Here is a 19,938-nt window from a genome sequence, read left to right as displayed (position 1 = left end):
GACCACTCCAGCTCTACGTTGTGTGAGCTCTATGCTATCCTGGATGGTGTCAGCCTAGTGTGTCAGAGGGGAGTGAATGCAGTTGTTATCTGTGATTCCCTTCAGTCCCTTTCTGCTACCCGTCCCACCCACCTAATAGTACTTCAATAGATTCTTTCCTTTTTAGCATTAATGACTGTTCGTAATGTGTGTGTAAAGTTTGTATGGGTACCATCTCATGTTGGTTTACGTCACAATGCTACAGCTTACCGCCTAGCGAAGGATGCCTGCCTCCTATCTCTGCGTAGTGATGGTCTTCCTCTCTTCCTGCCATGCCACGCTTTCCTACCTATGCGGTGTCGCAGGGATACTGAGAGGCCCTTCACCATTAACCATTACGAGTCCGTCTGCTGCACAAGTACACATACCGTTGCCGGGGTCTTATGGTTCGGCGGCATAACATTGTCTCGGTGCATCTATGGCTGGGCATTGTGCAGAACTAGTGCAGAACTTAATGCTCTTAGCTTAGTTGAAGGAGTAAGAATGCTTCCAGGGAATGATGAAAGTGTAGGAAAGCAAAGTTATCTTCAACAATACATAGAGTCACAAAATGAAATGAAAGCACAAGCAATTGCAAATCAACAAAGTGACAATGCCATGCCTCACAAATATGTTACATTCCATGACCTACAGGAACCTACTTCCTGCAAAAGAGATAATGAATTGATGACAAATGAAGAAGATAGACAAATAGTTAGTGAACCTCAAGCAATAAATCTCAATCCCACAGCTCAAAGTTTTGAACCAAGTTCTCGTAGACACACTCATGATGTCAACATGCCTAATAATGGGAGACAGAATCATCAAGCATTTTCCCATCCTGGGGGAACCTTTGCAATTAACATACCTGATCCCAAGTGGAGCCTCCCTCCAATAGAACCTAACATTTTTGGTGGAGAATCCATGGAGTTTCCAATTTCGTTAAAAAACTTTGAAATTTACGTAGAATCCAGAACTTCTATTAGTAGAGAGACTTGCCTACTTAAACAGGTATACAACTGGTGAGGCAAAGGATGCTATTGAAAAGTTTATGCACTTTAACTCTGATGCTGACTATGGGCAAGCAAAGAAAATTCTTAGGGATAGATTTGGAAACAAATGTATCATAGCTGATGCTTACACAAAAAAGTTAATGAATTGGCTACCAATCTCTCTGCATAATGGTCCAGCATTAACAGCATTCTCAGATTTTTTGAAGTGCTGTCTAGCTGCAATGAAACACGCTTCTCATTTGTCATTTCTGAACGACCCTAGAGAACAGAGAAAGGTGGTAGCAAAACTCCCTGATCATATTGTTCATGACTGGAGAATGCAGGTTGTAGCATATCTAGCAACACTCATAGTAGTGATGAAGAGCACCACTCATCCTTAGAAATGTTGTGTGAATTTATCCAGAAGGAAGCAGAAGGCCCAAGCAATCCCTTTGTTTCCTGGGATTTAGTAAATAGGGAAGTAAATGATTGGATCAAAACTTATACAAAAGCAGCCAATTGGAAACCAAGGGAATCAAATGCCATGATAAAAAAAAATAAAGTGAGTAGAACTTTCATGGCTAAATCAATTGAGGAAAAACCAATGTGCTCATGCCAAAGTAAAGTAAATGTACAAGCCAACAAACAGTATCCCAAGGAGCAGGAAAGGAAAGGACAGTTCTGTCACTACTGTACAAAGGATCATGATTTAGATGATTGCAAGGAATCTGCCAAACTTGACAGTAATACAAGGTACAAATTTGCTAAAGAAAGGTAGTTATGTACAGGGAAAGGATTGTAGAAGAAGGAAAGTTTATAAAGTATGTCAGAGATACCATCCCACAGCTCTTCACAATGATGACGTGACAAGAACTGAGAGCCAGGACAAGCAACTCAGCCTTAAAAAGTGATAAACCCACAACTGTAGTAGCAAATAAAGTCAAAGTGACAGAATCAGTGACACATGACATGCACACCATGATAGTTCCTGTATGGTTACATCATGTTAGTAATGAAGAGAATAAAGTTTTAGTGCATGCCCTGCTGGATGAGCAGTCTGATGCTTCATTCATCAAGGAAAGCACTCTGAATAAAGTGGGAGTTAGTGGGCCATCAGTGTCACTTAATATTCACACAATAAGTGGAAAACAAATCACTGATTCTACCAAAATTCATGGACATAAAGTGAGAGGCTATAATGAGGAAGTGGAAATACTAATTCCTTCAGCATATTCAACAGAAAACATTTCAGCTGGGTGGAGTCATACCAAGGCCTGCTTGTCACTGGCCCCACTTAAAGTTAATCTCTGACAAACTAATAAAATATGACCCAAAAGTTGACATAGGACTCCTCATTGGTCTTGATTGTGCAGAAGCCATTATAGCAGAAGAGCAAATAGCAGATGATAGTAAGAAGCATCCCTATGCTTGTAAGACAGGGCTAGGTTGGGGGATCATTGGTAGAATCTCTCCTCATACAAGTCCAGTGGAGGATACAGTGGTAGTCTACAGAACAGTGACACAGGAAGTAGAAATCAATGAAGAAAAGAGGGTTAATTACTTAGTGGTTCCCACTAAAACCAAAGAGATGATTAATCCATCTCAAGTGAGAGATATGTTTGAACTTGACTTCAGTGATAGAAAATCAACTGACACTCCATTATCATATGAAGATAAAAAGGTTTATGAATAAGATGAAAGGAGTACATCAGCTGAAGGATGGGCATTATGAGTTACCCCTTCCTCTTAAAGATGATAACATCAAGCTTCCAAACATTTGTTGGGACTCAAGAGACTCAAGAAGTTAAGAGGTAAACTTGACAAGGATAATCAACATAAAGGTGATTACAAGGTGTTTATGGATGATATGATTACCAAAGGTTATGCAGAGGTTGTACCAACAAAGGATTTAGTTAAGAATGATGGTAAGGTCTGTTACATTCCACATCATGGAGTCTATCTTCCAAGAAAGCTAAAGAAGTTGAGAGTTGTATTTGACAGTAGTGCAAACTACAGGAACCAGTCATTAAATAGTCACCTGTTACAAGGCCCAGACCTTACCAACAAACTTGTTGGAGTGTTGTGTAAGTTTAGGCAAGAAAGCATTGCACTTGTGTGTGATATAGAAGCAATGTACCATCAAGTGAAGGTCAACCCAGAACATAGATACATGTTAAGATTCCTTTGGTGGAAAAATGGTGACCTTAATAATGAGATAGCTGAATACAGGATGACAGCTCACCTGTTTGGGGCTACATCATCTCCAAGTGTAGCTAACTTTGCACTTAAAGGAAAGCTACAGATGACTATGGGTGTGGATCTGATGCTGCCAAGTTTGTAAGAAATAACTTTTTTTGTTGATGATGGTTTGAAGTCAGTAGCTACAATGGATGAAGCTGTCACTCTTATTCAACAGAGCAAAGAATTATGTTGCAAGGGAGGTTTTAACCTTCATAAGTTCTTGTCAAACAACAAAGATGTATTAGCTGCAATTTCTCCTCACAAGACAGCAGATGAAATTAAAAGTTTGGATTTTGGTAAGAATGAAGACACACTGCCTATAGAAAGAACTTTGGGAATTATGTGGTGTATAGAATCTGACACATTTCAATTCAGAATAAAACTGAAAGACAAGCCACTCAACAGGAGAGGCATTCCATCAACAGTGAGCTCTATATATGATTCATTAGGTTTAGTGTCACCTCTCATACTGAATGGAAAGCAAGTTTTACAAGAATTAGGTAAGAATGCAGTTGAATGGGATGATGAGGTGCCAGATTATGTCAAACCTAAATGGATAAAATGGAAGGATGAGCTGCACAAACTAGACCAGCTAAAAGTACCTAGATGTTACAAACCTGATGACTTTGGGGAAGTAGAAAAGGTTGAGCTCCATCACTTTTCAGATGCCTGTCAAGAGGGATATGGCCAGTGCTCATATATTAGATTAATTAGCAAGAGTGGCCAAATTCATTGGCAAAGTCACATATCACACCTCTAAAAACCATGACAATTCCCAGACTAGAACTACCAGCAGCAGTGGTGTCAGTTAAAATCCATAAACTCTTAAAGGGAGAACTTGAGTATAATAATGTGGAAGAAGTATTTTGGACAGACAGCAAAGTAGTCCTTGGTTACATTGCAAGTGAAGGAAAGAGATTCCATGTATATGTTGCTAATAGAGTAGAAACAATTAGAGATCACACTTCACCAGATCAGTGGAAATTTGTAGAGACACAGTATGACCCCGCAGATCATGCATCTAGAGGCATGACAGCAGATGAATTGTGTAATAGCAAGATCTGGTGGAATGGCCCAGAATTCCTTTGCCAACATAGTAAAATGGATAGCCATCCTCAGTACAAGGTCATAAATGAAAATGACTCTGAAGTGAAGAAAGTTGTATGCCATGCTGTAGGTACACAACAGCCCACAGATATACTAGAAAGACTTGAGTATTTTTCTGATTGGTTTAAAGCAAAGAGGGTAGTTGCTGTATGCCTCAAGCTTCTAAACAGTTTCAAAGGAAAAGGTGATGGCACTACTAAAGTAAAAGGAGACACATATGAGCCAGTAAATGTAGCAGAAGTGTCAGAAGCTGAAAATGAAACTATAAAACAACTGCAAGCAAAAGCATTCCAAAGAGAGATAAATGTACTGAAATCATCTGCTAACTATAATTCTTTAATTAAAGGGGACAATGGCAAAGGAACAAAAGTGATAGACAAGACCAGTTCCCTCTATAAGTTGGATCCCTTCATTGATAAAAATGATATCATGAGGGTAGGAGGAAGATTGAGGCTTTCTAACCTGACGGATGAAGCCAAACATCCAGTCATCCTTCCCAAAACATCACACATAACCCAGCTGATAATATGCCACCACCACAAAAGAACAAATCATCAAGGCAGGGGCATAACTTTAAATGAAATCAGGTCATTTGAATACTGGATAGTAAGAGGATCATCCCAAGTATCAAGGCATATTTCAAAGTGCATTATCTATCGTAAAGTTAGAAGTACAACACAGGGACAGATGATGGCAGACCTGCCTATCAACAGACTAGAACCATCACCTTTTACATACTCAGCAGTAGATTTCTTTGGCCCTTTCTATGTCAAAGAGGGGCATGAAGAGCTTAAAAGATATGGAGTGCTCTTTACTTGCATGGCAAGTAGAGCCATGCACATAGAGACAGCCAACAGCATGGATACAAGTTCCTTCCTAAGTGCATATCATTGCTTTGTAGAATGAAGAGGGCCTGTAAGGCAGTTGAGATGTGACCAAGGAACTAACTTTGTAGGAGCCAAATCTGAGTATGAGAAATGCTTGAAAGAAAGAAATAACAATAAAGTCAGACAAGAACTGATGAAAGACCAGTGTGACTGGATTGTTTTTAACATGAATGTACCCAATTCCAGTCACATGGGAGGTGTTTGGGAGAGGCAGATACACACAGTGAGAAATGTATTCTCTGTGTTACTTGATGAGCATGGTACCCAGTTAGATGACCAAGATCTGAGAACCTTCTTAGTTGAAGCTGAAAATGTAGTTAATGCTCGTCCCCTAACTGTGGACCATCTTAACTCCCCAGAAAGTCCTACACCACTGACACCCAGTAATTTGTTAACTATGAAAACAAAGGTAGTACTGCCTCTTCCAAGCATTTTTGTTTAGAAGGACCTGTATTGCCTTAAAAGATGGCGCAGAGCACAATACCTAGCCAACCAGCTCTGGTCCAGGTGGAAAAAGGAGTATGTGCATTTTCTACAACTTAGAAATAAGTGCACAACACCAAAGAGGAATCTCAGTGTAAATGACATAGTTATCATCAAGGATCAGAATGTAGCAAGGAACCAGTAGAAACTGGGAAGAGTAACAGAAGTATCTCCTGATCATGATAGCCTAGTAAGAAAGGTTAAGGTCCTGGTGTCAGACTGTAATCTCGACAACCAGGGAAGACGCACAAAGGCAAACAGGACCATCATAGAGAGGCCAATACATAGTCTAGTATTGCTGTTAGAAGGCAATGCATAATAATAGACCGGAGCATCTCCGCCAAGGAGCCAGTGTAACAAAACATATTATGTACTAATCCTAGTTTTAAAGTACATACTAATGTTAATTAAGGTAAATTGTTACACAATTTAGGTCAGCCATGTTACTGTACGTACAGCGTACGTACCTCACGTCATTAGTCCTTGGCATTCATAAGTGAAATGTTCAATAGTTTTCTATTAGAATGAAGACGTGTAATATGTGTAAGTATCAGTATTCAATGCTATATTAAGCACCAAAGCCGATGCTCACTTGTTAGTAGAGTGTGGTTAACCCACTGGTCACCTGCAGGCGTCACTCACAGCCAAGTCGCGCTCAAAGAGGGCAGGATGGTGACCGAGTTCTTACTGTAGCCGCACCGGCAGGTCATGCCTTCCTCATCAATAAACGTCAAGAGCGAAAACTGCCTTTCCTTGACGATGATGGGTGTGATCAGTAAAACAGATCACCTGAGAGCTAATGAAGACCTGTCGGTGCAGCTACATTTGCTATAGACAGATGTAGCTACAAATGATAATCTCAACAACATAATTTTTCCTCTCACACAGTCAGTTAGTAATAAAGATAAAGTTGAATGTGCTTGCATGTTGTTGGTTTGGTGATTCAAATACCTGAGTCTAAGCGGCTCTGGTATAAGCAGGTGTACAAATGAAAAAGTAATTCTGGCCCCGCTGACTCGTAACACAATTACAGTGGGTTGTATTATGGACGTGAATGGCAGAAGTGTGGCAGGGGGTAGTGGTAGTGACTGTCTGCTCAACTTCATCAGTGTTATAATGCTTACGTGTTTTTAATATTTATTCATATGTGATCGTATCTATCTGTTTTCCTTCGTAGTTACATCTTTCTTTCTTTCTCTTTTTTCTTTCTATTACTCTTTCTTTCTTTTCCTTTCTTTATAGGGTCTATTCTTCTATTTCCTACTCCTCCTCCTCCTTCTCACTTTTACTTTGCCATCTTGCCTCTTCCATTAGTAGTTTGTGTAGGATAGTGATACAAACAGCCCAGTAAGCATTTCAAAGTATGTTGCTGTTTGTTTTCCTTTGCATTCTTATTGCTCACTATTCTTATTATAACCCCAAATATGGTCTATCGTAGCTCAATACTGTTTTGTTTTCTAGTACCGAACAGTTTCGAAAGTGTACTGAAGAGATGTGAGTCACTGATCAATCGCCGGACTGAATACGTGGGTTGTATCTCTGGTTCGTCCTCTCGAACATTTTATTTGTGGTCAAGGTGAAACAGGGCCACCGAATTTCTAACTGAAGCTGGTTCCCAGTGGCCCGACAAGTATGATGAGTGCATAAGGACGTGTATTATTGGTGTGAAGTGAAAGAATTGCTGGTGAGCTTCGCGTCAGTTAACCTGGTGGGTGGTGTCGCCTCTGGGTTGGGAAGGAAGAGTTGCCAGACTATCATACGTAACACAATTTTATTTTTATTTCTTTTGCATTTAATAAGACTGTTACATTGTTGAAACTCTTCAGTCCTTTTAACGAACAGTATTAAAAATGGAGTCTCAAGATCTCGAGACAAAAATTTGAATAATTGATGGTGACAGTGGTGGCATGAGGCAAGGCTGTGCACCTCTGCCTTACTCATCTTCTACACCTAAGCAAGCAATAGAATCTCGTAAGGCTCAGGGACATTGGCATGTATGGAACCATATTCTTAAAACGTCCTCGTCTTCTCCTTCATATTCAGCAGCCTGTAATGGAAATTATAAAGGTTTTCAAGGGTGTGTTCACGACTCCAGAAATAGTTTAACAGCGATTCTGCAACATCAATAGAAAAACACCCAAGAAAACCCGGTAAATCATTGCTATGGAATTTCAAAATAGACTTGATGAGAGAAGTAATCATTTAAGGGGAGTGGACGCCTGTTACTCTTAGAGATGACATTCATATTTGTCTGATCCTCATGATTTTTGGTGTGTGTATGTACCTTAGTACCTACAAAAGCAAATCCTCAATTTTAGCTGAAATTCGCAGATAAGTTTTGTAGTTTTTTTTTTTTTTTTTTTAAGCAGAAAAGTAACATCGATAAAATTTCATCTTGTCACTTTTTTTTTTTTTCAGCCAATTGCTATAAAATTTAGTGTCGATAATATACATACATGTATCTTCACTTCCCCAACGATAGATTTTTTATTAGGCATTTCATTTTGAAATAAAAACTACGAATTTTTCTTAAAACTTTTTTTTTTTTGATAAAAAAGAAAAAAAATTTAGCACAGTATGATGAGTCTTCTTTGAAAATCTATCTTTGGGGAAAAATAGCCCGTTCTTCCCTATCCAGCAATACCTTTACATCTCCATTACCTTATAAGACAACGAAGGAGAAACGCTTCATGTATGAAAAACTTAAGTTTTGAGATACGAGCCGCTTTCTTCTGAGATGTGTGTGTAATTCCATACGTTGGTTTTTTCTTGTAAAATTTTACATGCATTAAGATAAAAATTATATAATCAAAAGGAAATCACCGTTTATGATCATATTCAGGGCTAATTGTCACCTGGTCCCCTCCTGTATGACAGGATATTACTCACTCGCAGGTGAGTCTATCAGAGGGCGCCACCCTCCTCTTTGTCGCCAGGATCATTAGCCTGGCTAGCAGTCTTCACTTCCTTCTCTTGAATGGGGCTTCTTTTCGGTCCTCTTCTGTACAGGAGTTGTTCTGCTTTCTTGAACGCCTAACCCAGCGAGAGTGTTTTGTGAGGCACCAAACCAAAGATGAGTTTGTAAACTTGGATTCAAGTACCCAAAGTTGTGATCTAATACGGTCACAGTGGCAACATATTTGACTCTTTTGGTCCCAATATACTTACTTTTGCTGCATTTAGCCCAAAGATTAGAATGCTATGGTGGTGATGGTGGTGGTGAAACAAAGGTAGCGTGTGGTGGCGACGTGTTGCCACAACGCAACACCTCCTGATTATTTTTCTTTTCCCTCATCTTCTTTGCCGCATCTGTCCATGCACGCTTTGCTTTATTATAACGAGGCATGCTTCCAAGTACAAAAGAAAATTAAGTAGCCTTGGATGGCGGAGCACAGTCACGTCTAACAGGACTGACCGCAGTGGCAAGCCTTCCTCTTGAGTCCCTCGTGGCTCATCAGTGATGTTGCTAACTGAAGCTCCACATATATAATAAAAAAAAAATACATATATATATATATATATATATATATATATATATATATATATATATATATATATATATATATATATATATATATATATATATATATATATATATATATATATATATATATAAGTTTCTAAGCAAGGTGACCCAGCACGTGGCAAGCACGAGGCGTGCGAGACATTTAAAGCCCTTTAATAATGGTAAACAAAGGCGATTTAAATATATAAGGAATAATGGTATCAACTTGGGTTTTCACAGAAAACGCCAGACATGTTAAGGGTGACTATGATGTTAATAACTCAATTTTGACATCTGTGTTGAAAAATGTAATTTTTAAGGTTTCCACTCCCCTTAACACTGCCACTCCTTAGCATATCACAGACCATAACCTTCCCTTTTCTTTCCATTCCACAGCACGACCAAGACTGCAATGGAGGACACCGTGCACCGCCGCTGTGTGCGCTGCGGGGACGGCTGCCCTGGCTTTGAGGCGCATTTCTGGAGGTGAGGCTGAGAGAGTGATGGATTGAGAGTGTGTGATGAGTGATGGTATTGAAGGTAAATGCTAGTGACTTGAATTCCTTCAAAAAAGGAGGTTTCAAGACACTTATCCTTCAATTTTTTAATACCGTTTTGGGCCCTTTCTGGTACTGGCATCTCGGTGGGTTTTTATTTTTTACTGGATTTTTGTTGCCTTTGGCCGGTTCCCTTCTACATAGAAAAGAAAAAAAAAAACCGTTCTCGAACCAGCCAAAAACTCCTTCGTGATTTCTGGCATCTAACCAAAAGCATATCTAATAATTTTGCTTCCTCTTCTTTTCCTCTTTTATTTCAACATGATGGCATTCTTGCCATATCATCATAAAGCTAAACTCTTCGCTCAAACCTTTGAGCGAAGATGATTTAAGGCTTGTTCCTCCCTCTCCTCCACTCTCCGACTACTTCATGCTTCCCATTAAGATCCTTCACAGTGATGTTTTCCATGCACTTGCTGGGCTTAACCTTCGGAAGGCTTGTGGACCTGATAGGGCCCCTCCTATATATTGTTCTCCAAAACTGTGCCGCCGTGCTTGCACCTTACCTAGTCAAACTCTTCCAACTGTCTATCATCATCTGCCTTTCCTTCTTGCTGGAAGTTTGCCTACATTCAGCCTGTTCCAAAAAAAGGGTGACCGTTCTAATTTCACAAAGTATTGTTTTATTGCTTTCCTGACTTTCTATAGTTTTTAATCTATTCTCAACGGAAAGATTCTTAAACATCTACCTCTTCACAACCTTCTACCTGATCGCCAGTATGGGTTTCTTCAAGACCGCTCTACTGGTGATTTTCTGGCTTTCCTTATTGATTCTTTGTCTTCCTCTTGAAGGGATTTTGGTGAAACTTTTGTTGTTGCCTTAGACATATCAAAAGCTTTTAACAGAGTTTGGCACAAAGTTTTGACTTCCAATCTACCTTCCTACGGCTTCTATCCTTCTTTCTGTAACTTCATCTCAAGTTTCTTTTCTGACCGTTCTATTGCTACTGTGGTAAACGGTTACTGTTCTCCTAACAGTGGTGTTCCTCAGGGTTCTGTCCTATCACCGACCCTCTTCCTGTTATTCATCAATTACCTTCTAAACCAAACTTCTTGTCCTCTCCGCTCCTACACTGATGATACTACTCCTTCACTTTTCCACATCTTTTCATAAACATCCAACCCTTCAGGAAGTAAACATTTCACGCAGGGAAGCAACATAACGCTTGTCTTCTGATTTCTCTAAAATTTATGATTGGGGCAGAGCAAACTTCGTATTGTTCAGTGCCTCAAAAACTCAGTTCCTCCAGCTATCAACTCAGCACAACCTAACATAAGTATCCTTTCTTCAATGAAACACAACTGTTCCCTCTTCTACACTGAACATCCTCGGTCTATCCTTTACTTATAATCTAAACCAGAAAGTTCACATCTTATCTCTAGCTAAAACAGTCAAGTGTTCTGATCCGTTTCCGCCAGTTTTTTTCTCACCCGCCCCCCTCCCGAAGCTTCTAACTCTTTATTGGGGCCTTAATCCGTCCATGTATGGAGTACGGTTTTCATGCTTGAGGGGGTTCCACTCATAATGCTCTTTTAAACAGGGTGGAATCATAAGCTTTTTGTTTTATCAACTCCTCTCCTCTAACTGACTGTCTTCAGACTCTCTCTCTGCCGCAATGTTGCATCTCTTGCTATCTTTTACCGCTATTTTCATGTTAACTGCCCTTCTGATATTGCTAATTGCATACTCCTATCATGGCCTCGCTACACAAGACTCTTCTTTCTCTCACCCATATTCTGTCCACCTTTCTAATGCAAAGTTTACCCAGTATTTTCAATCATTCATCCCTTTTTCTGGTAAACTCTGGAACTCCCTGCCTGCACATGTATTTCTTCCTTCTTATGACTTGAATTCTTTCAAGAGGAAGGTTTCAAGACACTTACCCTTTAATATTTAACGCCCGCGTTCGACTCTGTTTAGGGAATAGCGTTTGGGGATTGGCACCTCATTAGCCTTTTTTTTTTTTTTTCTTTCTTTCTTTTCTTACAATTTTATTACCCTTGGACGGTGCCCGTCCTACATAAAAAAAAAAAATACATATGGTACAAAAGAATCCAGTGAGCCACTTTTCTTTATCACAAGTTCACTGATTCCTTGGTCATAAGGAAACCACAAAAACATCCTAGTTTCTTGTAAATCACAAATCCGATATATTGCTGATTTAGATTCTTTTTTTTTAAGATCACAGCAATTTCAGTTACATATACTCCTAACAATGTGACAGGATGTAGAGTGGCGTTTGAAAATGCTGCACATCTGTTTGATTTTATTTAATGTTTCACAAAATGACTGAAGATACGCTGAGTGAGGCAGAGGGCATCTGTAATATGCATTTCTTACATCTTACTAAGCAGTTAAAAACTGATAGTTTTTAATGAGTATATTGCATATTTATTTAATAACAGAAGGCATTAAAGACGACAGTAATATGTCAACAATTCACAAAGAAAAGTCTGTCCTTAAACCTCGACAGTATGCACCAACAGAGCAAGCTGTACATATGTTGGGGCATCTTCAGGGGCATGACCGAGCGTTCGGCCAGGTGCAGGTTTTTTGGCTTTGATCCCACACTGTCCCAGGCATGCATGAACGCTCTAGAGGTTCCCCATGATTGCAATGGTAATACTGAAAAATAAAATAATTGATACGTATGTAGTTTTCATGTGTAGTGTGCAAGACATTAGTGCTGATGTGTAACAGTAGTCCTATTAAACATCACAAAATTATAAAACTTCATCTTAATATTCTATGGGAAAACTACAAACGAAAAAAAAAAAGTAAATAGAAATACTAAACTGCATTAAAAATTTAAAAGTGTAGGTTACCCTTGTCTGCAAACTTACAGGAAATTATTCATTTACTTATATATATATATATATATATATATATATATATATATATATATATATATATATATATATATATATATATATATATATATATATATATATATATATATATATATATATATATATATATATATATATATATATATATATATATATATATATATATATATATATATATATATATATATATATATATATATATATATATATATATATATATATATATATATATATATATATATATATATATATATATATATATATATATATATATATATATATATATATATATATATATATATATTCATTTATCTATGTAATTATTATTATTATAATTACTATTATTATTATTATCATTATAATTACTATTATTATTATTAGTAGTAGTAGTAGTGGTAGTAGTAGTAGTAGTAGTAGTAGTAGTAGCAGTAGCAGTAGTAGTAGTAGTAGTAGTAGTAGTAGTAGTATAGGATGGGCAAAAAAAAAGTAACCATTATGAATTTTTGTCATTTTCACAAAAAAAAAAAAAAATATATATATATATATATATATATATATATATATATATATATATATATATATATATATATATATATATATATATATATACGAGTATATATATATATATATATATATACGAGTATATATATATATATATATATATATATATATATATATATATATATATATATATATATATATATATATATATATATATATATATATATATATATATATATATATATATATATATATATATATATATATTCCTGGAGAATCATAGCTGATGCCTTAGATTTTTATCCAAAAGCACCAATGGATCAAGTAACTCGATATTCAGTGCAAGAGAGGGTAAAGAGTGTGGAGGCCTGTTTTGTGACGATCATTAGTCCTCACTCATTGACAATTCAGGAGAGATTTTTCCGGGAGAAATGCACCCGGCAATCACAGTCACGTGCCTAATAGACAAATTCGAGGAAAGAAGAAGTGTTGGGGATAAAAATAAGATTATATATATATATATATATATATATATATATATATATATATATATATATATATATATATATATATATATATATATATATATATATATATATATATATATATATATATATATATATATATATATATATATATATATATATATATATATATATATATATATATATATATATATATATATTAGAGGGTCCAAGCAAAGCTGATTGACTAATTACTCAAACATTGTTGCATAATTAATTATAGGCAAAACTGTCAACTTCTGTAAAACAATCACAGAAGACATGCAATATCTTATGCTAACATTGCAACCATAAACTAAGCCCTTTTTTTTCAGTCTTTATTACTTTACAGTGATGTGCAAAGTTACAAATATTCTTTTTTTTTTCTGGCGTTAACCGAATTAGGCGAAAAATTTGAATTCATTAGAATTTCAGAATAAGGGCTGTATGGTTAATTTTAAAGGTGTATTTTGTAAAAGAGAAATAAAAAAACTAAAAATGCCAAGATACCAACTCGATTTTTTTGGATGTCAATCGCATTGAAAAGTGCCAGATTTCTAGATTTGGGAACCAAATATGTCAAGCTGGCAACCCTTATTCAAACAAGATTAGCACAAGGACTCTGTTTACTAGGAAGACTATCCACTCAATGTTAAATTTTTGCCCTCCCTGCGATGGTGGCGCCTCCAACAGCCAGAGAGAAACGTTACTCTTGCTCACGTAAGTTTTCCATTACCCCCATCATTTGATAGCTAATTTTTCTTGAGTTATCTTGCTCACTAGTTTCACTGTTCAAGATTTGGTTGCAGAAATAATAGATTTATGCATTTTGTTAAAGTTTCATACAATTGCGTGTAATACCTACCGGTAATCCCTTAAGTAACCAAAGCTGTAGGTACCATATCACCCCATCTAATATCTCTACATGCCCTTCTCATATGAAAAATTCCACAACACCCACTCTTGTCTGTTGTGCCACATTTTGTGGCAAAGCCACTGATGGTAATGTAAGCAAGGACTCTATACTTAGATATATAGAATACCTTTGATATTAGTAGACTAGTACAATTCTTTATTCCTTCATGGACACTAACTGCTCCCTTTGCATACCCATGTAAGTAATTTTCAAGATACTTACCTTACATCTCATTTCGCTTTATGGCATACATAGTTTCATAACTGTTTAACAAATAATTTATTCTTTGCACAATTATAGACTTTAATGAAGCTCCAAGCTCTCCGAGCCGTATGTCAGGGTTGGTAAAATGTATTGATTACCTGTATGCTTTTCTTCTTATTGAGAGTGGGAGATGACTCTTCATTACATTGCCTGTTTCCTCAAAGGCACTCCATCTTATTCCTATCCTTCTATCGATTTATTTTTCATATTCTGGGCTCAAATTATTTTTCTTCCTACATAAATACTGCATATTCCTAACACATTCTATGACCTTATTCTCGACTCTAATTCATTTCTTTGGTATAAAGCTGTTGAACACTTGACTTAATATTCATCCTCAATCTAATGTATTTCTGTATAACTAAAATAATCTCCTGAAGCTCAGCTGTTGACTTCCTTAATAACACAAGTCATGATGTCATCCCTAAATTATAGGCAGCACTGTGAATATTGTATTTGCCTCGTGTAATATAATTAATTCTTGACACATTACTCAATTTTATATAAATCACAGAGAAAACCCAATAATTGCTTGCTTGCTTAATCATTACATTACCATGCAGGCTTAATCACAAGGCTGGGTCATAAGTCACAAGTCATAAATCATTGAAGCTTTGAACAAAAGAGATAAGGGAGTCAGCATCCACAAGTTCACCTGACTGACTACCTCAAGTCATGTTTGTCATGTTTGGTGGTCATGTTTGGAAATCGTACCTTGGCCTAAATCTCTTACCTATACTGAAACATACTTCTAAGATATTAGTGCAGAGTGGACTCGAATGTTGGCATGATAGGCGAACTAAAAGATCATGGCAGATAACTCCACATTGTAGCCACTTTCACATCACACTTCAGTACATGAAAACTCACGAGCTGGATTTTAGTAATAGCCATGAGTAGCTTGATCACAATGTCATAATGTCGTGTAACCATTAGGCTGATACATAACCTATCACCTGGAAAGCCCAGTACATGACCAATGACACAGACCTGAGGTACATTATGAGTTCATCACACAAGATAATGAGCTTCCAAGTCCAAAAAACAGTTACAGCTCCTTTCAGGATCCTTAGGAACCCCAAAAAAAGGACAAATCCTTATTCCACTTGTAATTATTTGAAAACTACATTGCTGAGCATGATCAAATACCCATCTTGGCAACGTATACTCATGAGTCGACAAATCAATTTTCTCACGGTCTTCAGTACGGCGGCTGAGGTTCTTATCCCTCTGGCCGTTTGGTAGCGCTGAGTTCGCTCGGCGACCAGCTCGCCCATTGGAGTGGACCGTTCTCCTACTATACAGAGTCTTTGGTTGACGGATACAGTTTGGGCTGTGTCCGAAGACAATGATACTTGTATAGTACATTAGGCAACGCATATACAGTGCTCGTCATAAACATTGTCGCCGGAGAAAACGGTATCCGTTTGAAGGATCAAAACGCGCGCGCTTTTCTTGGCGGGCATCAGGTGCTTTAAATTTAATTCCCCTGATTCATTGTGGTGTTCTTGGGTAACACCACGAGGCTCCCCACCCCATGGTAGGAAAAGCATCCCCATACCATCAACGAATCAGGGAACCTGACGGCAGGAGCAGTGTAGCGGGGGTCAAGGGGATCGCTGCCTGGGCGCCGGTACACGCGACCTTGACTGCTGGCTGTCACTATGAATCTTGACTCGTCGCTCCACAGCACGCCACGCCACTGCTCGATAGTCCAGTCCTTCATCCTGTCACAAAATGCAAGTCTCTTCTCTTGCTGGGCTACAGAAACCACAGGCTTGGGGCGCGCTGCATAACTCAGGTACTGGAGGTCGTCGTGGATACGGCGCGATAATGTCCTCACAGACACATTACTCAGCAATCCAAAGTTGTCTTCCCTTATTTTTCTGGCTGATACTCATGGATTGCGTTCAAGTTCAAGGTGTACCACCCTCAGGGTTCGTAGGGAAGTTTTGCGGGTGTTTCCTGGTGGTTTCCTCTTCGCGGGTATTTTGTTGCCGCCCATTTCAGCCATGCGCCTCACGTATCGTTGAACTTGACGGACACTGACACCCGTCTGGTCAGAGATAGCCCGTGTGGAGTGCCCAGCCTTGTGGAAAGATGAGATGGCTACGATGTCATCCCGTGACAACATCTGGTAGCGCACCATTGTGCAGGACAACAGCTAAACAGGAGAGTAACTGCAAGCCAGTGTGGGGGGGTGGCGTGGGAGGACAGCAACAAAACACCCCCCAATCAGAGTGATTGACAGGCGCCTGTCACTTCTTCCCGCCTTGGCAAGCTGCCCAACACCCCGGGTGAGGTGCCAGATGTGTGATAACTGAATTTAAAGCACCCGAGGCCCGCCAAGGAAAGCGCGCGCGTTTTGATCATTGAAACGGACACCGTGGTCTCCCGCGACAATGTTTATGGCGAGCACTGTAGGCCATGCGGCGCTTCTGCCCGTGTCACTGACACATGAATCCCCCAGACCCCGCCCTGCTGGCCCAGGTTATGTCAGGTCACTCCAGGGTTGAGGTGGTAACAGCACGGACAGGTACAGGCAACACCCAGACTACCAAGTTAGTCTGGATCCATTGAAGTACCCCTTGTTATGCCATGGGCACGTTTTTGTAGTCCAAGATCGCGCTCGTCTTCGAAGCGCGATCTTTGGCGAAACCATGCAATCCTTTACGTTCGCCATTCCACCAACTGGAGAGACCTCAAGTTATCATTTCAGTTATATCCGCGCTCAGCGCTCTCACACCGTTGTGAACGCTGGAGATACTGTGCTTTATTTACCTTTATTTACTGTGCAAAGCCTTATCTAAGTGTGCAGCCATATCCGCTAAACGTCTTGCATCATCTTGTGCTTGGAGCAAGATAAAAAAAAAAATGTCCCGAAAACTATAAATACGAACACGAAGCTGAAGATCATCAACCGTAGTGAAGGGGATAAGGATGTACCAATCAATGAAAATATATATATATATATATATATATATATATATATATATATATATATATATATATATATATATATATATATATATATATATATATATATATATATATATATATATATATATATATATATATATATATATATATATATATATATATATATATATATATATATATATATATATATATATATATATATATATATATATATATATATATATATATATATATATATATATATATATATATATATATATATATATATATATATATATATATATATATATATATATATATATATTATTACTACTACTACTACTACTAAATAAATGTGATGTTCTCTTCCATATTTGTGTGAAGGTTTATAAGGTAGTGAAAATTTGGAATTAGCGAAGGAGCACTGACCTTCCTGCAGTCATGATGAGGTAAGAACTCTTCACCAGTGCTGCAGTCCTTAGTAGGCGGCTGAGCTGAAGTAGGACTAACAGATGGTGTCGGTGTCTTTGGGGGCTTAGAAGGAACACTTCCTACACCCGGTGGACCAACAGGAACATCTGCTTGTATGATGGGCATGGAAGAGGTGGAAGGGGTGGTTGAAGTGGGAGGTTTTTTAGTCGTGATGGGAGTTGTAGAAGACGGTTTCCATTGCTGCCAGTAGGTGACTTTTGCGGTAGTGGTAGTGGGCGGTGGAGTGGGCACTATGTATCCTTTCATGCCTTTGTAAAGAACTTTTATCAACGGGTTAACGGGTCCACATGTTCCACGAAAGTCATCCATGTCGATGGCCCAAACCATAGCCCCGCCATAGCCATTCGCTTTGATGAAGTCCATCTTGATCTTCAGGCTCCTCGCATTCTCGTACCCCACCCACTGGTTACCTGTTTCAATATCGCCAAGATTAGCCCAGAAGCATCATTATCACTGCCAAGTCCAGATCCACATTTTATTTTATTAATACATGGGTAGTCATTCACAATGAAAAAAAAAATGATAGGATAAAAAGATTCATAAAAGCTTACCTTTGTGGGTGTAAGGACATTTCCCAATGTCGTCCCACTTATCGGCCCAAGCCTTATCGGTCTGCATCATTTCACAAATCTGTCAAGTAACAATGGTGCATCAATAAGGATCTATAAGAGAGCGCAATTTTCTATTATGTAATGCAGTGATTACATCCATGCCATTCATAAGGTTGATAAGAATTTTACTAAGTATGTATAACAGACTTTTCGACCGCCGCTAACAACAATAAAAGACTTTTGAAGGGAAAGTTTATGGGACGTGTGATTGCAGGCAAAAACGAAGAGGAAGTTTTTTTCTTTCGCACTGATGTAGGATACAACTGCAATATATATATATATATATATATATATATATATATATATATATATATATATATATATATATATATATATATATATATATATATATATATATATATATATATATATATATATATATATATATATATATATATATATATATATATATATATATATATATATATATATATATATATATATATATATATATATTTTATTTATTTATTTATTTATTTTTTTTTTTTTATGTAGGAAGGACACTGGCCAAGGGCAACAAAATCTAATAAAAAAAATACCCACTGAAATGCCAGTTCCATAAAAGGGTCAAAGCAGTGGTCAAAAATTGATCAATAAGTGTCTTGAAACTTCCCTCTTGAAGGAATTCAAGTCATAGAAAGGTGGAAATACAGAAGCAGGCAGGGAGTTCCAGAGTTAACTCTTGCGTTAGAGAGGTGGACAGAATAGGGGTGAGAGAAAGAAGAAAGTCTTGTGCAGCGAGGCTGCGGAAGGAGGGAGGCATGTAGTTAGCAAGATCAGAAGAGCAGTTAGCATGAAAATAGCGGTAGAAGACAGCTAGATATGCAACATTGCGGCGGTGAGAGAGAGGCTGAAGACAGTCAGTTAGAGGAGAGGAGTTGATGAGACGAAAAGCTTTTGATTCCACCCTGTCTAGAAGAGCAGTATGAGTGGAACCCCCCCAAACATGTGAAGCATACTCCATACATGGACGGATAAGGCCCTTGTACAGACTTAGCAGCTGGGGGGTGAGAAAAACTGGCGGAGACGTCTCAGAACACCTAACTTCATAAAAGCTGTTTTAGCTAGAGATGAAATGTGAAGTTTCCAGTT

General features: G+C 37.9%; 1 protein-coding gene across 2 annotated transcripts in view; it reads right to left on the bottom strand.

The window, feature by feature from the left end:
- Window positions 1-12,044: 12,044 nt before the first annotated feature.
- The window catches only part of LOC135100449 (endochitinase-like), a 37,493-nt gene continuing 29,599 nt past the window's right edge, over window positions 12,045-19,938 (bottom strand). For both annotated transcript variants that reach the window (XM_064003351.1, XM_064003350.1), the window contains 3 exons: window positions 18,787-18,865; window positions 18,173-18,645; window positions 12,045-12,416 (listed from right to left, as the gene is read on the bottom strand). In XM_064003351.1, coding sequence (XP_063859421.1) covers window positions 12,306-12,416; window positions 18,173-18,645; window positions 18,787-18,865 — 663 coding nt within the window. In that variant the 3' untranslated portion in view covers window positions 12,045-12,305. The remainder of the gene's footprint in view (window positions 12,417-18,172; window positions 18,646-18,786; window positions 18,866-19,938) is intronic.

The sequence above is a fragment of the Scylla paramamosain genome, chromosome 5 (genome assembly GCF_035594125.1).
Source record: "Scylla paramamosain isolate STU-SP2022 chromosome 5, ASM3559412v1, whole genome shotgun sequence".
Classification (NCBI taxonomy): domain Eukaryota; kingdom Metazoa; phylum Arthropoda; class Malacostraca; order Decapoda; family Portunidae; genus Scylla; species Scylla paramamosain.
This window is presented reverse-complemented; position numbering and strand designations above follow the sequence as displayed.